At 37.7% G+C, this 21885-nt stretch overlaps 1 protein-coding gene across 2 annotated transcripts in view; it reads left to right on the plus strand.

Moving 5' to 3' along the window:
- LOC126424741 (uncharacterized protein C19orf47 homolog) overlaps nt 1-16637 on the plus strand; it is a 42172-nt gene extending 25535 nt beyond the window's left edge. For both annotated transcript variants that reach the window (XM_050087461.1, XM_050087460.1), the window contains exons 8-10: nt 1254-1409; nt 6377-6471; nt 15011-16637. In XM_050087461.1, the coding sequence (XP_049943418.1) occupies nt 1254-1409; nt 6377-6471; nt 15011-15172 (413 nt within the window). In that variant the 3' untranslated portion in view covers nt 15173-16637. The remainder of the gene's footprint in view (nt 1-1253; nt 1410-6376; nt 6472-15010) is intronic.
- Nucleotides 16638-21885: the final 5248 nt, after the last annotated feature.

Consider the following 21885-nt stretch of genomic DNA (forward strand, 5'->3'; position numbering starts at 1 on the left):
TCAGAACCCCAATAATAGTTATTTTGTGAATTAACATAACCACTTATGTGGGATCATGATTCGTGTGAAAAGAAAGTTGGCTTATGGTCAATTACTCAGTCTTGCACCCTATTCAAAATCCATTCACAAAACTGTAATCTTTTTGCAAGATCACCCAGTTTAAGTTCTTGCACTGCGGTTATTTTATAGGGCTGTAGCTTTGGTAACTTTGTAGCTTTTTGAACAGAGCCTGACAAAATTCCCATTTGCTGAGAACGACATAGAATTGAGTTTCAAGGAGACCTTCCCACAGCATATATAATGTTATCCAGAGTTTCTTCTGTAAGTACTGTAAGTGGTTGTTTATGTTTCCTATCAAGAACACTTCTTGTTTCACAAAATTTATTTACCATTCAATGAGTCATACTCTTGACTAGGAGTGTAAACATCAAGAAATTCTTCTTGAAATAATCTCCTTACTGCATGCATTGATTCTGTATGTATGTATGTATGTATGTATGTATGTATGAATAATACATGAATACTTTTTAGCAAATTGAGTACTTGTATTTCCTCATTTTACCTGAAACACTTTCAATACACTGTGTTGTGTTGCCTAACAAATATGTGATACTTGCACAAGATGTCTACACACACAAAGGCCTCACAGCAGAGGGGAAATATGCTCCTTGCCAAGGAGAAATATATTCCTTGCCAGCACCACCACCTGCTGGCTGCCAGTGGGGAAAAGAAATCCTCGCCAGGCAGTTGTGTTAAGGATTGATCACGCTCTATCTTAATATTGCATTATTAAAGTTAAGAAAAAATTGTATACCGTTACATACAGAATTGTCAGTGTAATGAATGTGTTGTCTGACCTGTCAAACAATGGAAACTCCAGGTCGGAACGTCAACAGTGTAAGGAAAAGATAGATTGCTACTTACTGTAAAGATGATACGTTAAGCTGCAGACAGGCACAACTAAAAGACACTTACACGTTAGCTTTCCACGTTTGTGGGAATGAATGTGTGTGTGTTTATTTTTCTGACGAAGGCTGTGGCCGAAAGCTAATGTGTAAGTGTCTTTTAGTTGTGCCTCTCTGCAGCTTATCGTATCATCTTTATGGTAAGTAGCACTCTATCTTTTTCTTATGTTATTGTGTGACCTATTATAGACACACTGCAATGCCTGCAATAAATAAATAAATAAATATACCCTGTGTGCTGTTCTATTGTCATTAAATACAATTTAACACACATGTCATTTTCTGCAGAAAAGACTGGGACCATGCGAGCAGATGAGGAAACAGGAACTGCAAAAGAACGATTGGGACTGAAGGAAGATGGTCAAAAAGGGAGCACACCTATTGAACCTGCAGTGGTCAGAAAGATTCTTTCAACAACAGGAAAGATGTCTGCGGGAATACTGAGTAAGTACACATCCTTGACAGATATTCTCACATTGTGTGTCACAGAACGTGAACTTCAGAGGATTAAGGGAGAATCTCACTTTTCTGATATACCCAAAATACAATTTATCATATTTACCTGATTATAAGATGAGGTATTTTCTCAAATTCATTCTAAAAATATGGGTTGTCTTGATTTGCAAATTAAACTATTTCTAGTGAGATCAGTTCTTTTACATTGTTTAATAGATTAATATAGGAGTCATCTTACAATTACCGATGAAGCTTTGACTATTGTGGTTTTGTGCAAATTTATTTTGAACACTCCCAAAGGGCAGGCCTTGGTAAACAATACTTGCATTCAAATAGGCTAGAGATTTCCTGATATGCCGAAGTGCTTGACGCAGTATCAACCTCGCTCGAACAGTTGCGTGACACTTGACTCACGGCACTAGTGCAAGGGATATGTGAGAAACTATGAACTAGCCAGTATAACAGTCTAATGCTCTGCTTAAAAATTGACAATCTTGTTAAACACAGGAAGAAATAACACTAAATTCTATCAGCTTACAAACTTTTATTCTATTTGAACAGATTTGCATCAAAAGTTCTGAAACATGTATGGGCACCATATACATGCATTTATGTTGAAGTAAAGGTAACATTCAGACGCGAATATCTTGTCTTTCAAAAACCACTACTTGATTCTGAATCCAAGTCAATATTTTATTTGTGTATGAGAAACTGTAATGAATTACTAAGTGGGTAGGTCATGTGTTGGAACACTGGGGAAAATGTTACCAGCTTTTAATTCAGATGAAACAAGAAAGAAAATTAATCCAAAATTAAATGTCTAACAAATGAAATAATCACATTAAACTGACTGGAATTATCACAAAAATAAATTACAGTGGCAAGACCCGTTGTGAAGATAGTATCAACAGATGTGACTAGATTGCGGGATAAGCAAAGGTTTGAGAATTGGACTTAATTATGATCGAGATCTGTTATTTATGTATCAGTTGCTGTTGTTACATGTGACCTACACCCCAGAAGAAATTGCCTTCCATGTTTCACTGTTGCTTAAGCACAGCACTGCACAACGTTGCAGGGGAAACAGTTACACCAGCTTGGCTGAGAAATACGATAAGTGCTTGGAGGGGAGCGCTGAGCAGGCAACAAATTTCGTCATGAAGGCGACTGTGAGAATTTGTGCTGCATACTTCTTTTTATGAACATCTACCATTTTTAAACTGCAGTTGTCCTGCATCCATACATATTCAGTATTGAACTGACTTTGAAACTGGACAGATACTCAACAGTAGCATAAATTTTTGCATGATAGACTAAAAATCTAGACTGATGGGAATGATAGAGGGTATCTTAGCTGCTGGTTCTACACAGCCAATGAGAGAGTAGCACACAGACGATGTGTTTAGAAGCAAGAGGCATTGTAACATTTTCACATCAGTATAGATGTGAAGCCCACTATGTGTTTGGGGGGGGGGGGGGGGGAAGAAGAAAAAGGAAAAAAACCAGCTGTTTTCTCAGGTCCCACCACAAAGACAACTTCAGAAATCACAACATATTCGGAAGAAACAGCCAAGTATTTGTGACAATGAAGATATGAGGTTCACAGCTGCCCTGTTAGGATGGTAACGATGATGATTAAAAATAATAATACCACAGACAACACGCTAAGTAAACAAAAAAGGCAGTGAAGATAAAAATTAATGTAAACAATTTCTTTTTGTTTATTTTATTTCTCATTTGCGTTACTAACATGTAGACAGTCAGTAAATGGCATTAGTTTAGAATAGATGTAATGTTACCTTTTTTAGGCAGATACCTTACATCAATAAAAGTTTGTAATTTTGATTAGCCAGAACATGTTAAAAATAAGTATTTCTCTAGGAGCCTTAAAAAAAAAAAAATAAAAAAAATAAAAAAAAATAAAAAAATATATTGTCTTACATTCAGGGTCATCTTATACTCGGTTAAATACAGTATCAGAAAAATTTCATCTTCTTTAAATTTCCACTCTGATTTTAAAAACTGAATGTGTTTATGTTTATACTTTATCATTGTTGCAAATTCATTTAAATCAGACATAGCTGTTGTCCAGACTTTGCCAACCAAACTGAGTTTGTGTAACCAACAATACTCGTGATTAGATGGTCGCAACAATGGCCTTTTAGAGTTCCATAACCTGTTGTAGTGTGTGGCGCATTGTCAGTTACAAACACCTGTGCTGCATCATTTAGTTTATCTAATGTTATTTGAGAGCAGTTTGTTGCATTAGCCGACTCAAGGAATTTTACAGCAGCAGGGAATAACTTGCAGTATTCTAAATATGCCACTTGAAGAAGGACAACAAAAACACAGGGTCCCATTCTGTCTGTTTCTTCACACAGGACACTTACTTTTGTTCCAGCTACAGACTCACTTGTGAGCTTCTTGTGGTCAGAAGCAGTTTCTAGAAACAATAGAAAAAACATCATGAAACACAAGTGACAAAGTAAACGCAATAGTGTGAGCTCAGCTAGAAGTTAGTTTGGGCAGCAAAGTTGGTCCAGTAGGTCTGTGTTTTTACAAGGTTCTTTTTATTCAGTATAAAATGGTATATTACATCTCATAGTATTTTAAATTTATTTTTTTGAACAGGATGTGCATGACATATACTTGTCACTTTGATCATTACTCTTGCGGAGTACAGCAATGAGAAGACTTGAGTATGCAGTTTAATTCACTATTTAAGGTCCGAAACCAATGAGATGTTCTTGTTGCGCACAAAACTAACATATTGTCCTATGAGTTAATGCATCAGAACCAAGGACTGCTTTTTTCATCTATTTCCATCATACTCCCAATCTGAAGTCGCAAAAACAACTTGCTTATTTGACAAACATTTCTTACACAGTCTTCCCACATGGTAGATTTCCATTTGAGAATCCAGCAGTCCATGCCCGTAAGGCATGATTTTTGAGCTTCTATAGTGGAGTATTTGCTTTTACAAATAGTTAAACAGTTTTTTTACTCAACTTTTCTTTACATTGTTTTCTTTTTTTAGGACTAATTTAAGCTTTCAACAATTGATGATTGTTTCTTTTGAGAAGCAGCAGCATTTGTCTTGCTAGTGAACAGAGTGTCTCTGATTTAAGATGTTTCTCAATGTTATCTTCCTTTCTAACTTCTCTCACACAATTCGAGAGTTGCAAAATCTGGAGAACGTTGGTTTTGAATTTGTGGCATATAAGCCCTGACTCGTATATTTTCATATGCACTCACAGTCGTGTAACTCATACTTCACAACACAAGATAACAATCAGTTTACAAAATAAAACCAAACTGAACTGAACTACGTGCTTTCGAGAAAGACTTTCAGCATGGTAGCTGAATTAATGATCAAATTCACTGACTGACTTTTATTGCTTCCTGGTCACCGCCAACATTAGTTAGCAGACAGCATTGTGTTTAGGGCATCTATATCTACAAAAACCAGAAGTAACACCACAAACTGATGGTCGCCAAAATTTTTGGTGTAATTGAAATTGAAATCATCTTATTCGTTGGCATTAGAAACATTTGTTGGCATGTTACAAACAATAAACTTTATATCTTCGGCTAGCTCATGTTGATAGTGACTGGACAGCAATACCAGTCAATGTATTTTGATTTTTGTTGATTCTGTCATTCCCATCGGCTGCCTTGTTGACAGTCTTGTTCGCATATGTCTTTGTTCTACGTGCCGTATCTTCCATGTTGTCCTGTGTTGCCACACTTCCTATATAATATGTAGAGACCATAAGTTCTCCCATCTGTTCGTTGACGCGACACCACAGCATAACTTTTTGGCACACTGAAGCTTTTGTGCACATGTGGGCACACACCTCTGCAAACACTGTGATATGCACATTCTCTTTCTTAATGTGGCATCGCAAGATATTCCAAAATACCAATACCCAAAAATGGATTACTTTGTAGATATTTATACACAGAAAATAAAGTTATCTGTAACTGTTGCTGATAAAATAGTTCATCTGGATGCAATATTATGAAAAGGATAGATTGCTTATCACCATATAGTGGAGATGTTGAGTTGCAGATAGGCACAACAAAAGACTGTCAGACACAAATGTTTTCGACCAAAAAGGCCTTCATTGGAATTGGACAACATACGCACACCCGTTCACACAAACGCAACTCTCCCACACGCGACCACAGCAGCCTCAGACTGTGTGTGTTTTTGTCTAATTCCAATGAAGGCCTTTTTTGGCCAGAAGCTTATGTGTTTGACATTCTTTTGTTGTGCCTATCAGCAACTCAACATCCTCGCTATGTGGTGAGTAGAAATCTATCCTTTTCATGGTATTGTCATTATTCCATACTGGATTTTTCTTTGTTTCACCTGGATACAAATTGTATCAAAATAACTTTCACATTTTTCAATTTTGAGCCAGAATTGCACCTACATTTGGACTTATCACAAATGCATATTTTTCCAATCCCTGTCCGTGACCAATATTTCACAAATTCATGATGGTTGACACGAAGAAGGTTGTTTTATTCGAAACAGTGCATTGTGTATGAGATAACAATATATTCAAGAGTCTACAACAGATGGATCACGGTGATATTGGACGATGGTCTGTGAATCGCTTCTGCTACCCACCTTGGAAGTATGTGTGACCTGTGAGTTCTTCCAAATACTGGGCACAGATTTTTGTTTGAGTTGTATATGGTATTTTATGAAAACTCCATTGGAAATCCTGTATGGAACGTGATAAGGATTCCATTGGGACTGGAACCTTGCTCAGTTTAGCGATTTCAACTTTTCATGTTGGACTCATCGGTAGTTTACAATTCCATTAGTCTGTTTTCTGTGTAAGGACTGCTGTTTGCATTTTGCAGAATACTGTTACTGATAATGTTTTAACAGTGTACAGTGTTGTCTTACATGTATATTGGTATTGATGTTTCTGTTTCAGGCAATCCAGAAAATGCTACTACTCGGAGCGTGAAAACGAGGTTAGGTGTTACGATAACTAGTAGACAACCATTAAAACAGGCTGGTTTTAGACCGGTAAGAACATACTTCAAAAACATGTTTTTATTTCTTACAACTCTGTTCACAGTTTTTGAGTCTGTGTTTAATTTTTATGGGCTGCACTACTGTGCAAGTTGTGGCATGTTGCTCTGGTTAGCTGCTGTGCCATTTTGTCTTAAGAAATATTCTGTACACATGAGTGAATGAGGTAGCACCATAATTAATAGGCTGGACTTGCAGTGAGCAGAACCAGGGTTCCAGTTCCCATCTTACCATCCTATGGAAGTTTTTCATGATTTACTTTAAGACTAGTACCCAAATGATACATTTGAAAAGCACAGAGTCAATTAACTACAACAATCTTTGCAATTTTCGAGTGATGTTAGCAAGAAATTGTGTACCTCTGTGATACACAGCCATCTGTACAGCTCATATCTGATGCACTTCTACGTAGATTTTCTTAATAGTTGCAGCTCTCCACATCACGAGGGAACAGGAGCTATAATGTGACGTGCATCTTCCTTTCTCTTTCTTGGTTTGGTTGTTTGTCCCTTCTCCTTCCACAGTCCCTTCATTCTTTCCCTGATGCTGTTCCCCCTTTTCCTGACTAGATATTCTTGGCCATTGTACTGTGTTTTTCGTGGAATCCTTTGGAGTTCCCTCCATTAGTTTGATTTGTAACATGTACGGCAACACGGTGCCAGAATCGTAGCTTTGTAGCTCATCTGCTCAGTGCCACTGTTTGGTGAGTTGTTACCTTTATTTCTTAAATTATTTACGTTCCACCATGGCTTTCCGTATCATAGTTGGAAATTTCTTGTTATTTGAAAATTTCTTTTTTAATCTGCTCTTAACTCATTCTTTTTTGAGCTGATATAGACCTTAGGTTTTACTCTTCCTCCATGACCGTTGTTTTCCTTTTTGCTGTTCACTAACCTTCTATAGGATTATTTCTAGAGTTCCTCCATTTCTCCTTTCCTATTTAAAGTTCAGGACTCTTACCTATAGTGTACTTTCAACTTTACTTCATAAAATATTGCCATTTTATTGTGTCTATTCTGTGTCAAGTGGTTCACAAGTTCTATCTTCCTTTATTTGCATCTTTATTAAATCAGTTTGATTTATCCGTCTCCTAAGATATGTCAGACTAGTCTTGATTTTTATAATTATCACTTCCGCTTGGTTTTCTTTATTGTGTCTGTTGTCAGTGTACTCTTGTCTTCTTGTAATAGATCTTGTGCCGTCTATTATGTGTTATCAGATTCAGTTTTTCAACAAATTTGTGAGTTTAATACTGTATCATGCACATATACGAGGTTCTCTTTGTTTTCAAGTATTCATAGACCATAGACAGATATCCTCTGTTGTCTGTTTTCCACATTTAGTCAAATCTCACCTACACAGGAGATGCGTTGTCAGGGAACTTGCTTTATTCACTCATTATACCATAACTGTAGTGATTCAAGAGTGAGCTGTGGAATAACAGACTTCACGTGCAAAGTTTGAAGCAGCACATAATGCAATGCTGTATGTACTACATATTGTTTCATTAAAATTGTACACTTGATGATTGTTTAAATTTTTACCTATGATTATATTGTTCAGAATTCCAGGAAATATGAAGCAGAATCACCGTTGAAAGACAGTACTACTACTTCTGTGCTCATTCAGCTAATTATGTGGTAACGTTTCCACCTCGAAACCCTTCTGTCAGAAGCAGTAAAGTCTTTGTCACCATATAAATCAAAGTGAAATTTTGCAGGTTGATCTTTTATGATTGGCCTGGAAGGGGAACACCTTCACTTGGCTTCATTAAAAATCACTGTCAAGTATATTGTCTCTTCCTAGTTTTGTCCTTTTTCTGTTTGTTCCCACATCACTTTCAATTGTGTTTACAAAATGTTTGAGATTATTCTCTTCTTTCATCCATCCCCTGGTAATTCCTTTAAGCACACAGCATTCATGTGCTAAACTTGCTTTTGTATCACCATTCTTCACAGAACTAGTAATTTGAAGTTTATTACTAACAGACTTTTTGTTTCTGTGCCGTCGTAATGAACATGCAGAAATGTAGACTTCACTGAATAATGCATAGTGCACATTGTGGTTTCTTTTTGTTTCTATGTCATCATAACAAACATGCAGAAATGTAGACTTTACTGAATAATGCATAATGCACATTGTGGTTTTGCACATTAAAATTATTGTCAAATGCTGTTAAATAGTAACTTTGCTGACAGATCTGTTGTCAGGAGGCATTCTTTACCCCATTTATTATAACATCTTTTGTAAGCTATGAGCACATACCGAATTCAGCAAAAGTATCAATACTTTTTTGTAATCTTTAAACAAAAAAAATATAAGACTAAGTTTTATTAGAAAATGTTCCTAAATGCAGCTGAGTGAGTGAGGTGGCTCTGTGGTAAGGCACTGGACCTGTGTTTGTGAGGACAGCGGTTCACATTCCCATCTGGCTATCCAGATTTTCCAAAACGTTTAAAGGGAAGTGCTGGAATGGTTCCTTCCGCATACCACCAGAGTCAGAGCATTTGCTCCACATCTGATGATTGGTTGTTGACTGGGTATTCAGTTGTCAACTTATTTTCTGCCTTTGTTCATTTTTAAGTGTAGCTGAAGTATTTCAAATTAGACTTTGCTATGCACAGTACTACACATAGGTGAATGTGTGTGCATGTTCATTTTCCTCCAGCTGTGCGCTCAGAGAATGTCCCCTAACTGTGTGTGAACTTGGTGATAGCATTAGTGTAATTGATTTTGTGCAGGTTAATTTGTACCACTTTTTTTATCTTGTATCTTCACAGGATTGGTACATTAATATAGATTTGGAAATGTTTGTGGTAGGGGTTGGCTGTATGCCCCTCCTGTCACTACCCTTTCCTGGAGCCCCCCCCCCCTTTCCATTGGATGAAATTTGTGAACCACAAGTGTCTGCATCTAATATTATCTGGCGTGAAACTGTGAGAACATTTCAGATAAATTATTTGCGAATAGTGTAAGTCTGGTGGTATCTGAGCACCAGCTCGGTATTCACTTATATGTGGGAAACCATCCAAAAACCACATCCAGGCTGGCCGGCATACTGGTCCTCACCGTTAATCTGCCAGGCAGATTTGATCCCGTGTCTGGTGTGCCTCCCTGAATTCCAGAAGTGGACTGCTAATGCACATGGCTAAGTGAGCGTGCTATACAGGTTAAGTCTTAAATAACAGTAAGTAAAGAAAAAAATAATAATTGTTAATGATTTAATAATGCCATTTATTTTATTAAAAAAAATCCCCTCCTGCGAATATCAAACTGACAGGTTCATCATCAGACAGCTGTTTGCATTTATAATTTCTAACATGATTTGCTTGATAACTCGTATGGAAGTTCAAATAGTAGGGAAAATGTACTAGCAAACTGAAACTTAAGGTTCGAGCCATGAGGGATTACTCAGTCTAGTGAACTGTAAGCTGGCCACAGGGGAACTAACTTGGTCAAGTGACCATTACACCCACATCTCAGTTCGAAATAGTATGTGTTGTTACATTGCAGTGCCAGCAAGAAAAGTGATTTTGGAAAAGTCTACTGGTAGCTACAACAACTTGCTATTAAGATAATTAAATTTATTTGTGAGAAGAAGGAGCGACAGGGCTGACAAAGAAGGTGGCGATACTTGCAAGCACAATATTAAATTTGAGTAAAATTACAATGAAATGAAAACCCTTAGCTGCTTACAGGCGTTGACATATATCAACGGGGACAGATGAAAATGTATGCCCCGACCGGGACATCTCCTGCTTACGTGGCAGACACTCTGTCCATCTGAGCCACCGAGGACACAGAGCATAGTGCGACTGCGGGGATTTATCTCTGGCACGCCTCCCGCAGAACCCACATTCTTAACGTATTGTGCCACACTACATTCGTAGTGCCCCCGCCCATTATACATGTCTGAAAGAACAGATACCATCTTAGTATAAAATTTGAGTAAACCAATGGTGTGTAAATTATGGAAGGAGGGATGTGGTGCTCAGGTGAGTGGGATAGAAGTATCTGCTTAGAAGAAGAAGAGTGCACATAACAAATATCCCATTGTCAATATGGATAGATGTGATATTAGGCAGCAATTTCTGCAGTTTTATCAACCATAAAAAGAACTACCAGCCATTTATTGCACAGATCTGGACTCTGTAGCTAACAAAGGAACTCCGAGGAAAATTGTTCTGTCTATGGAATTTCTAATAGAAAGTGCCATCATAAATGAGTAATTGTACATGAAGGAGATGATATAATTTAAAAAAAAAAAGTGTTTCATGTTGGGTTTTTGTAAAAACATCATGGTTAATTTGGACAGTGATTCTTTCTGACACATAATGCCATGAATAAATGTCACAGTGATAGTCTGCGTGGAGTGTTGTAAAAAGTGCTGTGTGAGGCAGGGTGTATAGCATGTGGCGCTGACCCTCTTTTAAGAACTGGACATAGGCTGTTATTATGTCTCCTCCCTGTCTTTCAAACACTGAACTTGCCAGTCTCTCACTCTGGCCAGATGTTCAGTTCGCTTTGCCAAGTAATTGGTACATGTGTGTTTTAGTACTACTGGTACAATTACATATATACTCCGCAAGCCACCTTAAGATGTGTGGCAGAGAGTACTTCTGGCACCGTTATCTGTTTCCCCCTTCCGTGGTCTATTAACTACCGATATCTTGGAAGAATGATTGTGGGTAAAACTCTGTATGACCTTTTATTACTGTCATTTTCTTGTCACAATAAATTTCACGAGACATGTGGCAGGAAGTAATTTGATGTCCCATTCTTTCCCCCTCTGTGATTCACAATGCCTCTCTTTAACATCTGGCACTGGAGTACATTGATCATCTCTGTAATGCTCTCAGACTGAGGTAAAGATACTATGTCAAGACACCCCGCTTTTTAGTGTTACGTGCCTCAGTCTGTAAAAATGGAACCCTTATAGGATCGCTTTGTTATCTGTCTATCTGTTCGTCTGTTAAGAACTTTTTTTTTCAGGAGTGGGTAGAGATATGAAGTTAATATTTATATCTTTGCAGTGTAAAAATTTTAAGCTTCTAAATCAATGCAGTCAAAAGATCTGGCCCTTTATGTCACATACACATATTTTACTACTTGAAAACTCACTTTCCCATGGATCAAGAATCCCAAGGTTTCACAGTACAAGAAAAGGAAATAATCTGAGAGCTATTAATTTGTCACTATATAACACGAAAAAATATTCTCTCTCTCTCTGTGTGTGTGTGTGTGTGTGTGTGTGTGTGTGTGTGTGTTCATCAAAACCTCTTGGGTACTTCCCGTTGGCATAGTCATGAAATTTGGCAAGAAGCAAGGTGTCACAGTACCAGTAAAGGGGAAAAATCTAAAAATTGTTAATTTTGTAATTATATATCACACACACACACACACACACACACACACACACACACACACACACACACACACACACACACACATTTTGAACTCTCAGTGATGAATGGTATTTAGTAATCAATCGAACGACTGTTTTGTAAGCCACTTCTTTGGTGGATGAATTACATTTCCATAAAATTCTCCCAGTGAATCTCAATCTGGCATCTGCTCATTCTGCTTTACGTCTTTCCTGATGGTTACTCCTAGGTATTTTACTGTGGTTACTGTTTGCAGTGATCTGTTGCCAATAGTGCAGTTTAACAGTAGTGGAGATCGTCCCCTATTTCTGTGCAATATGTTAAATTTCCTTATGTTCAGTGTCAGTGACCACCCCTGCCCCATTTGTCAATCCCCTGTACGTTTTCCTGCATTTTGCTGCAGTCTGTTCATTTTCCAACCTTCCTGTAGACAACAACATTGTTTGGGAATAGCCTTGCACAGCCTTCAGTGTTATCCACTGGGTCATTAATATAAACTTTAAATACAGTGAAACCCTAATTTTACACTTTTCAAGGCACTTTAAAAAGTGGTGTAAAAAGCAGGAAATTTTGAAATGTGGGAATTGACTTTTTAAACAGTAAAAGTTAAGTGTAGGATCCCCCCACCCCCTTGCATTTTCATAATTTATACAAGACACATACTGAGTTGCCAAAAGCCATGGGGGAGCACAATGCAGATATACAGATGGTGGTTGTATTGCATACACAATGTATAAAAGGGTAGGGCATTGGCAGAGCTGTCATTTGTACTCAGGGGATTTATGTGAAAAGGTTTCCGACATGATTATGACTGCAGAATGGGAATTAAGACTTTGAATGTGTAATGATAGTTGGATTTAGACGTATGGAACAGTCCATTTCGAAAATCATTAGAGAATTCAGTATTCTCAAAACCAGTGTCAAAAGTGTGCTGAGAATAATAAATTTCAGGCGTTAGCTCTCACCACAAAGAACGCGGTGGCTGACGGCTTTCACTTAATGACCTAGAGCAGTGGCTTTTGTGTAGAGATGTCAGTGCTAACAAACAAGCAACACCCTTTGGGACATTGCATCGAAATTTGGCATTAACAGGTTATGGCAGCAAATGACTGACACGAACGCCTTTGCTAACAGCATGACATCACCTTTTGTGCATCTCCTGGGCTCTTGACCATATTGGTTGGACCCTAGAACACTGGGAAACCATGGCCTGGTCAGATGAGTCCCAATTTCAGTTGGTAAGAGATGATGGTATGGTTTGAGTGTGGTGCAGACCCCACAAAGCCACGGACCCAAGTTGTCAACAAGACAAGATACTGTGCATATTAGTGGTCATTCTGTCATGGTGTGGACTGTATTTTCGTGGAATGGACCGGGTCCTCTGGTCCAACTGAACCACTTGTTGGAAATGGTTATGTTTAGCTGCCTCGAGACCATATTCAGCTATTCATGGACTTCATATTCCCAAACAAGAACGTGCCATGTCACCAGGCCACATGATTGGTTTAGAGAACATCTGGACAGTTTGAACAAATGGTTTTGCCACCCAGATTACCTGACGTGATTCCCATCGAACGTTTATGGGGCATAATCAAGTGGTCAGTTCATGTATAAAATCCTGCTCTGGCAACTTGCAGTTGTGGACAGCTGTAGATGCAGCATGGCTCAGTATTTCTGCAGGGGACTTCCAGTGAGTTGTTGATGCAGTGTGGCTCAGTATTTCTGCAGGGGACTTCCAGTGAGTTTTTGAGTCCATACCAAGTTGAGTTGCTGCACTACACCGGGCAAAAGAAGGTCCAACACGGTATTAGGGGGTTTCCTCTGACTTTTGTCACCACAGTGTTTGTACATAATACACACAAAAGGTTATCTGAATCTTGTACTGTGTTTAGCTGTTGACGTAACTGAAACTGGTAACTATCTCGGAAGTAGAAACGTTTGATTTCATTCATTTATCGTAGTCAACGTTTTTGGCAGGCCTGCAGCTGTGCCATTTTGTGTTTAAATAATGAAATATTCCACCGTTACATATTTTTTCATGCTTAGCACGACACATTTTGAGATTTTATTATCATTGTCAGGCATAAATATTTACGTAAGTATTTTCTGCGGTGTGTGTGTGTGTGTGTGTGTGTGTGTGTGTGTGTGTGTGTGTGTGTGTGTCAATCTACCTCTTATTCACTGTGCTGTAGTTGTCTTTTTGAGCTGATAAGGTACTGTGCTTCCTCCAGCAAAAAGCCAAACATGCGGAAAAGTATCACTCGCATTGTGTGTTACGTAAATATTTGTATTTGACGGTCAGATTGTATTCTTGAAACACATCATGCTTAACATGGGAAAATGCATAACCTGTGCAGTGTTTCAATATTTAAACCAGAATCATATTAGAAATGCAAAGATTACAACTAGAGCAGCAAGTGGTCAAACAATGAAACATGAAATATGCATTCGAGTAATACAAACATGACACGGCGATCTCAATGATCATGAATCTGCACATGCACAGTAGAGACAGTTTGGAAACTGCTGTGATTGGTCGTGATATCTTTATTCGAATGAATCTGGTTACTCCCACCTAGGTGGTTGATTGGTGTAACCAGATTCTTCAGTGGACTGGAGACAAAGCACAAATTGTTCCAACTTTTACCAGTTCAGATCTGCGGAGTTGAGTGCCCTGACATCAAAAACTTTGAAGGCCAACACCCCCCAGCATCATTTTCTGTCAATTTACATCAGTTTTTTCTCACCAACAGTGTTCCCTAAAATGTAAAATACAGTAAAATTTATTCATATGTTAACGCAGAGTTCTTACAAATTGATATTGCAAACATAAGAAATTTGACACTAACGATAACAAAATATTGAAAACGGCGGGAAAGCATTAATTCTGGGAACGTAAAAGCGATGTTCTACTGTAATAGCAACCTTACAGCACTCTCTTGGGGTACTCCCTACATTATGTTTACATTTGCCAGTTTTGTTCCTTTAAGTACAACATGTTGTTCAATCTGTCAGTTGTTGTTGTTGTTGGTGGTGGTGGTGGTGCTAGTGCTAGTAGTAGTAGTAGTAATCGTCGTCGTCATCATCATCATCATCATCATCATCATCATAGTCAAACAGCAACTGAATTCGAACTTTTTATTTTGCAGCGTATTACTGGCCCAAGTAGTGAAAGTGGGACACCAGTCATGAAGATTGTACCTGGAATAAGAAATTCTTTTGGCAGGAGTTTTGTCTCTCGAGGTGGCAGCCAGTGGAGGGGCGGCAGATTTTCATCAAGACTGGCAGGGAGGCCCAGTTTTAGGCGCTAGTTCCTCTCTTATCGAGACTGTAATATTCCTTGTATGCAAATGAATCTGTCGATAATAATAGAATGATTGTAATGTTGTATAATTAAAAAGAATGAAGGCTCTTGTCACATGGAGTGTGGGGCATTTTATGGAAGTGAACAATAACAGGCTGATTCCAGGATGTGTGGAGTGAAAAATTGGAGATACAGCCCACTCTGTCAGATAAAAGTATACTTGTTGAGCTCTGTATTACTATTATTACAGTAACTATTTTTCTAAAGATCTGTTAATGTATGCATGATTATTGATAAAGGATACAATGTCCTATTCATTTCAGTACCCTTTTGCAAATATAATGGCATGTTAACAGGAAATCAAAAAGAATGCCAACAAAATTTACTTTTATGTGGTAAGATGTGCAGTTGAAATTTTTGTGGACCACCATCTGCTGTTTAATTTTTATTTTACTTCTTCTTCTTCTTCTTTGCTGCTTTTAAGTGCATAAGAGTTTGACAAATGTATGTATTGAATTTAAGATTGTGTGGCATCATCTACTCATAAGTAGAAAAAATGAGACATGTTTAATATGGTTTGCTCCTCCTTTTCTTCAGAAAATTAAAGCAGTCTAAGTTAAGAAAATTAACCCCCTAAAGCATCTGAAATTCTCTTGTTGTATTTCAAACCATGTTAAGGATAGCTCTAAACTGCTCTACTTACCAAACTAACATGCTACAATATCTGTAACATAATTTGAATTGTATGTTTCATTAGAAAATCCTAATCATGTATTTGTATTTCATTTGTATATACTTTAGTCTGAATTGCTTGTGTGCAGAATATTACCATTTGTGTTTCATTTGTGTATACTTTAGTCTGAATTGCTTGTGTGCAGAATATTGCCTTTGTCATTTACAGTCTGTCCTAGTTTTCTGGGACACAATTGAAAATAGAATCCTGAAAATGTTTTTGCCTAATGATATGAAATTAGATCTGATTTGTAGTCAGTGATGATACTCCAGAAACTATTATACCTTGTTTCACAAGTAAAATGTCTGTCTTTTATAATGCTATTCATTCGTAGTATACTGAAATTGCTTACAAATTTTTGGTAACTTAGGGGGTGGTTTATTGCAGGTAAAGGCTTTGTCATAAGTTCACAAGTACATCTTAGTTTTCTTTCCTTGAATGTGAAGGAATTAAAATGTGTATGTAATTTGTCAGCTATTATATATACATATCATATTTCTGTTTTTATTTATAATGAATTCAGTTACTTATTATGTTCATTGTTCCATCTTTTTAGTGTTTACCTGCTACCTTTTTTTGTATTTATTATGTGTTTTCTCAGAACCAGAGCATCTGCTTGTTTTTCACAAAGGTAATTATGTTATACAGATTTGTAAACTGTTTCAGATGTTTGTAACTTTTATTTGAAGTGGATGAGAATTTCATTGGAATTGTTAATAATAATAATTTAGTCCTTGAATTACAGTTTTCTTTTATTCTCAATGTTTTTGTTCCAAATGTCATATGTGCTCTTGTATGATGGACTGAGTTAAAAGTATTTGCTTACAAATTTAATTTTTATAAAAATTGCATAAATGGACTTGAGATGTTGTGTATCGGGAGTGCATCAAACAGTAGTTTTTCTTGCATTGTTATTCAGTATACTATTAAATATCTTTATACTTCAGTGCAGTGCCAATATTTAATTGGTAAAAGTGTAACAATCTAATAACACAAAGTAACACAAATCATGCAGAAAAGGTATGCAATTTGATACTATGCACAAAATTGTATGCTTTTTAGGTCAGAATATGCTGGATTAAAGCTTCTATGCTGACCTTACAAAAGAAATTCTTGTTTGGTTTCATTAAAAGTGTAGAAAAATTAAGTATTAGGTTTCCAAGGTGAACATTATTAAGAAAACATAATCGTAAAAACAGTGTGGGGTTGCTTCCTGGTCATTCTTACAGGTGTTCAGTGTGCTTTCCAAGCTCTGAGAAGGTGGTACATCTAAGGTGCCTGCCACACTAGGAAAATGTTTCGGATGTTTTCTTTCTCTTGGGATAAATGATGGGTTTTACTTCCCCTGTTCCACCTGGACTACTTTATTTACAAACTAATATATTATTACAGCTATGACTGTTTCTTTTACAGAAATATAGTGTAACGCTGGCATGATTTGTAGCCAATAAACCACTGTTTAGTAAGTATAGATAAACATGATTTTAAAAAAGATGGAATCTATGTGGTATCAAATTCCACAAGATGGAGAAGGCTGGGATTATGAGAACTCATGAGCAAAGTGCATGAACTAATTCTTGGGGCAGTGTTATCAAAATGAGGTAAATGGATTGTGATTATATTGTTTTTTGTATTAGGGGGTGCTGATAGTTGGCTGGAGCTGTGCTGGCTGTTCTATGACTCGTACAACACCGGGTGGTATGTCGTGCCGTACAAAAATAAGCAGAGCTCCAGTATGTCCATGGAAGTGTGTACATTGCCAACATAACAATTACCACATTATTCCACCCCAGAGAAAAGAATAGCTTGATCCACCTGGGGGTGTAAATATTGCTGCCAGGGAGTTTGCGAACAGAGGTGCTCCGAAATCTAATAACTGTATAAGAAAAAAAATGAGCATCCCTCATTGTTGTTTTGTGCTTTTTCTGTGTATAAACTGCTGGTATTAAAAGGCGCTGCTGAGTGTCGAAGTTGTAAGCGCCGCCACCTGCAACTAGGTCACCTCTTCGGCCGGAAACATGACTTGGTGCACTGATGGAAAATCTTGCAATGTTGTTTTTTCAGTGATCATGGCTTATTGCCATGGTTGCTGCTAGAGAAGGGATTCTTATCCTCTCTGGTTTCTGTGGCCTCCTGTAGTGCTATGAAAGTTTTTCATGCTAATTTCTGTGTAGACAGGCCTTGTCTCCTGTGAATGTGATGCTCTGTTGCCTCAGTGGATGGCGGTTTTGGACATAGATTTCCATTTGCAGTTTATCTCTCTCCTGTATACCCAAAAAATTGGGATTTTAGAGGGTTCCAGGATCAGAGCACCAAATTCATGGGAAATGAGACCTTTCTTCACAACAGCTAACTCCATCACCCTCACTGGTGATCATGACAATCAGTTGTGATCACTGAATAACAAACAACATTGCGAGACATTCCGCCTATGGTCCGTCAGCTTATAAAGTCACTTTTCCTGCTGAAGCGACGGCCTAGTACCAGCACCTACAACTTAGGTGTTGTGCAGTGTTATTGAACAACATTTCCAAACATCGGTTCCTCCTCGATTTTTTCCTCGAGACACCCTCTACAACCCCTCGAAGTTTGTCACAGCAGTTCTGGGACACCTTGTGTATCCAATCTTTGTCTTACCATACGGTTTTTTCCCCCCCTCTATGGCCTCTGGTGGTCCCTTCTAGTTACACGTCTCCACATTCTCCTTTCTTGCCAATTCTGTGGAAAACCTATTTTTTTTATTAGTCATTTAATTTTCAGCATCTTTTTGTAACACCACTTCTCAAATATTTTGATTCCCTTCTTTTCCAGTTTTCCCACAATCCATGATTTACTTGTCATACAATGCTAACTGCCAGGCATACATTCTCTGAAGTTTCTTCTTCATTTTGGGGCCTAAGTTTGATACTAGTAGATTTCTTGTGACGAGTGCTCTCCTTGTGTATTCCAATGTGCGTTGTGTTCTCCTTGGTTCATCTGCCAAGCATTATTTTTCTTCGTAGCAGAGTTCCTTCCCTTCACTTACCACGTGGTCCTGAATTTTTAATGTTTGTCACTTATTTCATTTCTGTGTTTTTCATTACTTTAACCTTTTGTTGCTTTTCTGTTAGTACATATTCTTTGCTCAGTAGACTGTTGATTCCATACAGCAGACCCTTTAAACTTTCCTCACTTCTTCCTATTCTGAATCTTTATTTCCCACATTACTTAATCTGTTTACAGTTGGAACAGTAGAGGAGAAAGACAGCACACCTGTCCTATATCTTTCATAATCCAAACACTTCTCTCAAGGGTTTTCATAGATTTTGTTCCCTCATGGTTCTTGTAAATATCAAAGTACTGCCTGACAAAGAAAGTGAAGCACCCAGAAGCAGTGTTGCCAACAGTTAAAGTGGGCTCCCCACCAGTTTCAAGTGCAAAAACTACCAGAAAGCCACCAACGGAAATGCCCCTACTCTCACAATCCCTAAGATTTCCAATAAAATGTTTTAAATTATTATGAAATAAAACAATAAGTATATTAATAATTAGTTTCCTGTATTATTAAGTAATAAAATATTCACAATCATTAAATGAACATACAATAAATAAATCAACAAGACAAAGTCAGGAACATACAAAAAGTTCTATAACAGCAGCTAATTATTTAAATGAATTCATCATCATCATCATCATCATCATTGGTTTTAGGTTGATACAATTGTTTGGTACCAATTTGTTGTACAACATTTACTGGAATTTCATATTCATTGCAGCATTTTCCTTCCAACCTCAAACCACAGTGTATTCTTAATATAGCAGTTAAAAGATTTAACTTCATTCTATTCCTCTACTTGTTTTTTATACCATTCATACTGCTAAATAGTCTCCCGACATCGGCATTGGAATGAGGCAGTATTAGGAGAGTAATCGCAATAGTCGCTAATTACTCAAATCTGGATTCCCTTTGAGCATCTCTGAAATGCAATACTTCATTCCTTCTTCTTCTTCTTCTTCTTTTTCCCTCTTGTTCCAGTTCAACAAATGAATTTGTCACCACTGATAATCCAATCTTGCTATAAATTGTACACTTGAATTGCACTGAGCCATTATATCATTTAGGTTTTCTTTGTTGTGATTAAGTGCTTGTTCAACACGTATTCTGGGAATTTTTTTCATCAACTTCAAATTTTCTGGTAACCTGTTTTTTTTTTTTTTTTTTTTTTTTTTTATTTATTTTCCCAGACTTACTATAAATGTTATGCACCAATTACGCAACAGTTTATTGACTTTGTTTACTTCAATAAACATTGCTCTGCCCCAATAGCTGAGTGGTCAACATGATGGAGTGTTATGCTAATGGGCCTGGGTTAGATTCCCAGCTGGGTCGGAGATTTTCTCCACTCAGGGACTGAGTGTTTTGTTGTCTTCATCATCTCATCCCCATCGACATGCAAGTCACTGAAGTGGCGTCAACTCAAAAGACTTGCATCAGGTGACCGCGTCTACCCGACGGGAGGCCCTGGCCACACAACATTTCATTTCAATTAACATTGGACATAAAATTGAAATATATGTGATTAATATTTTCGCATACATAGTGTGCAGTAACTCTGCCATGTGACACCTTTCACGCACTTTAGCTATGGAGAAATGTGTTTTTAGCTGTGACCATTGCGTGTGTGTTCTTGATACAGCGGATTCTATTGATAACCACCTTGTCTGGGATGCCTGAACTATTGTTAATGATTTTTGTCCATCTTTGACAGTTTTGTATAGATTTTCATAAAGTAACTGTCTGGAAGAGGAGTGACTAAACCAGTCGTATGTCTCTTTAATTAAAACCTCCAAATTTCTCAGTAAAAATTCTTTTGCAGCAGGTGAAACAGCCAGTTGCAAGGAATGGCAAAGCAATGTACTAAAATCAGGTGTAGTACCTCTTCTTTAAATTTCGCAAATACTCCGTTATTTACTCCAACCGTGACAGAGGCATTATCTGTACCAATGCCCATTAAATTTTCAAAACACAAATTGAATCATTGAAGTGTCTTCTTTACAGCAGAGAAAATAGCTTCAGCATTACACTCGTGTAATCAGCGAGGTCAAGGTATGTAGATACTATTTTTTAGTATAATTTACTGTAATAAACCATAATCAATACCAAGTGTTTATGTACAGCAATATCAGTAGATATGGATCTTGCCGTTGGTGGGGAGACTTGTGTGCCTCAGCGATACAAATGGCCGTACCGTAGGAGCAACCACAACGGAGGGGTATCTGTTGAGAGGCCAGACAAATGTGTGGTTCCTGAAGAGGGGCAGCAACCTTTTCAGTAGTTGTAGGGGCAACAGTCTGGACGATTGACTGATCTGGCCTTGTAACACTAACCAAAACGGCCTTGCAGTGTTGGTACTGCGAACGGCTGAAAGCAAGGGGAAACTACAGCCATAATTTTTCCCGAGGGCATGCAGCTTTACTGTATGGTTAAATGATGATGTCGTCCTCTTGGGTAAAATATTCCGGAGGTAAAATAGTTCCCCATTCGGATCTCCAGGTGGGGACTACTCAGGACGACGTCATTATCAGGAGAAAGAAAACTGGCGTTCTACTGATCGGAGCATGGAATGTCAGATCCCTTAATCGGGCTTGTAGGTTAGAAAATTTAAAAAGGGAAATGGATAGGTTAAAGTTATATATAGTGGGAATTAGTGAAGTTCGGTGGCAGGAGGAACAAGACTTTTGGTCAGGAGAATACAGGGTTATAAATACAAAATCAAATAGGGGTAATGCAGGAGTAGGTTTAATAATGAATTTAAAAAAATAGGAGTGCGGGTAAGCTACTACAAACAGCATAGTGAACACATTATTGTGGCCGAGATAGACATGAAGCCCACAGCTACTACAGTAGTACAAGTTTATATGCCAACTAACTCTGCAGATGATGAAATTGATGAAATGTATGATGAGATAAAAGAAATTATTCAGGTAGTGAAGGGAGATGAAAATTT

This window comes from Schistocerca serialis, chromosome 10 (assembly GCF_023864345.2).
Source record: "Schistocerca serialis cubense isolate TAMUIC-IGC-003099 chromosome 10, iqSchSeri2.2, whole genome shotgun sequence".
Classification (NCBI taxonomy): domain Eukaryota; kingdom Metazoa; phylum Arthropoda; class Insecta; order Orthoptera; family Acrididae; genus Schistocerca; species Schistocerca serialis.